The sequence below is a fragment of the Frankliniella occidentalis genome, unplaced genomic scaffold (genome assembly GCF_000697945.3).
Source record: "Frankliniella occidentalis isolate FOCC.00 unplaced genomic scaffold, Focc_3.1 Scaffold57, whole genome shotgun sequence".
NCBI lineage: Eukaryota > Metazoa > Arthropoda > Insecta > Thysanoptera > Thripidae > Frankliniella > Frankliniella occidentalis.
Window position 1 is genome coordinate 1,189,234 of NW_026267187.1, and position 1,585 is coordinate 1,190,818.

At 43.8% G+C, this 1,585-nt stretch overlaps 1 protein-coding gene across 1 annotated transcript; it reads right to left on the reverse strand.

Moving 5' to 3' along the window:
* Positions 1-74: 74 nt before the first annotated feature.
* LOC113215871 (putative nuclease HARBI1) lies at positions 75-1,402 on the reverse strand. The gene is made up of 2 exons (XM_026435534.2): positions 1,020-1,402; positions 75-918 (listed from the first exon to the last, which is right to left on the reverse strand). Exons 1-2 carry the CDS (start codon positions 1,400-1,402, stop codon positions 75-77), a joined length of 1,227 nt encoding a protein of 408 aa, XP_026291319.1.
* Positions 1,403-1,585: the final 183 nt, after the last annotated feature.

Here is a 1,585-nt window from a genome sequence, read left to right on the forward strand (position 1 = left end):
GTGCCAAATGTTATCATGTATGTTTACAACCGTCCCATATACCCGTCCTTCAATAAATGTATTGAAAAATTATATTATAAGTTCTGTTGTTCAACTCTTGCATGTTCCCGAACCACTATGTTCACAAGGTGATCTCTCTTAACATTTCCTGCAGGGTCCTGAGGAATTTCTTGGACTGGTTCATTGTCATTGTTGATTGCATTTCTCTCCTGCACTTCCTCACCCTCTTGAATGAAGTCTTCAAAATTATCTTCACCATTGAGTAGACAAACATTATGAAGTACACAGCAGGCCATTATTGTGCGAGGGATTAAATCTATCCGTTTCATGTCCAGGTACTTCAGTCTCCTAAATCTTCCTTTTAAAAGAGCAAAAGCCCTTTCTATAACTTGCCTCATTGAGCTCAGTGCAGTATTGAATGTTTTCTGGTCCCTTGTCAACACACCTCTGTTGATAAATGGGGGAATACACCAAGTGAGAATTGGATAAGCCTTATCTCCAATTATGTATTCATCTCCAGGAAAATAGCGGTTGAGGTTTTCATGTACCCCGAACCATAGATCAGAATTTCTAAAAATCCTATTGTCAGGAACAGAACCAGGGTAGCCTGCAAAGCAGTCAGTAAACAACAAATCTGCATTACAGATGGCTTGTAGCACTATTGCATAAAACATCTTCCTTGTATTGTAGTACTGATGATTGATTTTTGGCTCGGGTATCGGTATATAACTCCCATCAACTGCACCAATTACGTTTGGCAGCAAACCAAGTCTGGCAAAGCGTCTCTTTGTCCGTTCAAGTGCTCTTCCTGTGGGCCATACTATGAATGTGTTTGCTTGCTCCTCGAGACAATAAATAACTCGCTTAAAACAGTCATGGAGAATAGACCTCCCCATATCAAACCTGTCCGCAACAGACCTGGAACAAAATGAACAGGATACCTCTATAAAATTACCCCGTAGCAGAAAGTATGGACAAAAGAAATATGATTCTTTTGGAGCATACATAAATATACATACCGAAACGACTCTGGCGTGGCCAAGACCCACAAAACCGACAAAAGTTGCTTTCGAACCTCTATTCGAGGTCTCCCTTCACTTTCATTTCCTTGAAGTAGGTGGCCTACCCTTAGTTCTAAATTTTCATACGTTGTCCTTGTTAGTCGAAAGTGTTCTCTGAACTGCCTGTCCGTATACCGGGGCACTGTCACGTCGTAATAGTTTTCATTTCTCACTGGTTTTTCAGGTGTTCCTCGTCGTCTGAGCCGGGTCTGACCCACCACAAGTGCCACATTTCGCTCATCCTCACTCTCCGAATCACTTTCTTCGTCGTACAATTTGAGGAACTGATCGGCCGCATTTATGGCTAAGGCTGCAACTACTTTTCTACGGTTGTCATTCATTTTCCTCGCAGATTTAAGACAAAGCAGCTCTTCAGGAAAATAGCCCGCCACCCAGTCGATTTAGCAGACGACGCGACCGTTCCCCAGCACCGTTCGGAAAGCCTCGGCTCCCCGAGCCACCCGTACCCCCTCCACCTCCTTCCTCGTTGGGTGACTCGGGGGGACTTTCCGAACGTACTCCTG

Bases quoted from the DNA above. Each gene is read 5' to 3' on its own strand.
- LOC113215871 (XM_026435534.2), bottom strand. From the start codon at position 1,402: ATGAATGACAACCGTAGAAAAGTAGTTGCAGCCTTAGCCATAAATGCG. The intron at 919-1,019 runs GTATGTATATTT...ATTTTGTTCCAG, and splicing joins GCCACGCCAGAGTCGTTTCG to GTCTGTTGCGGACAGGTTTG.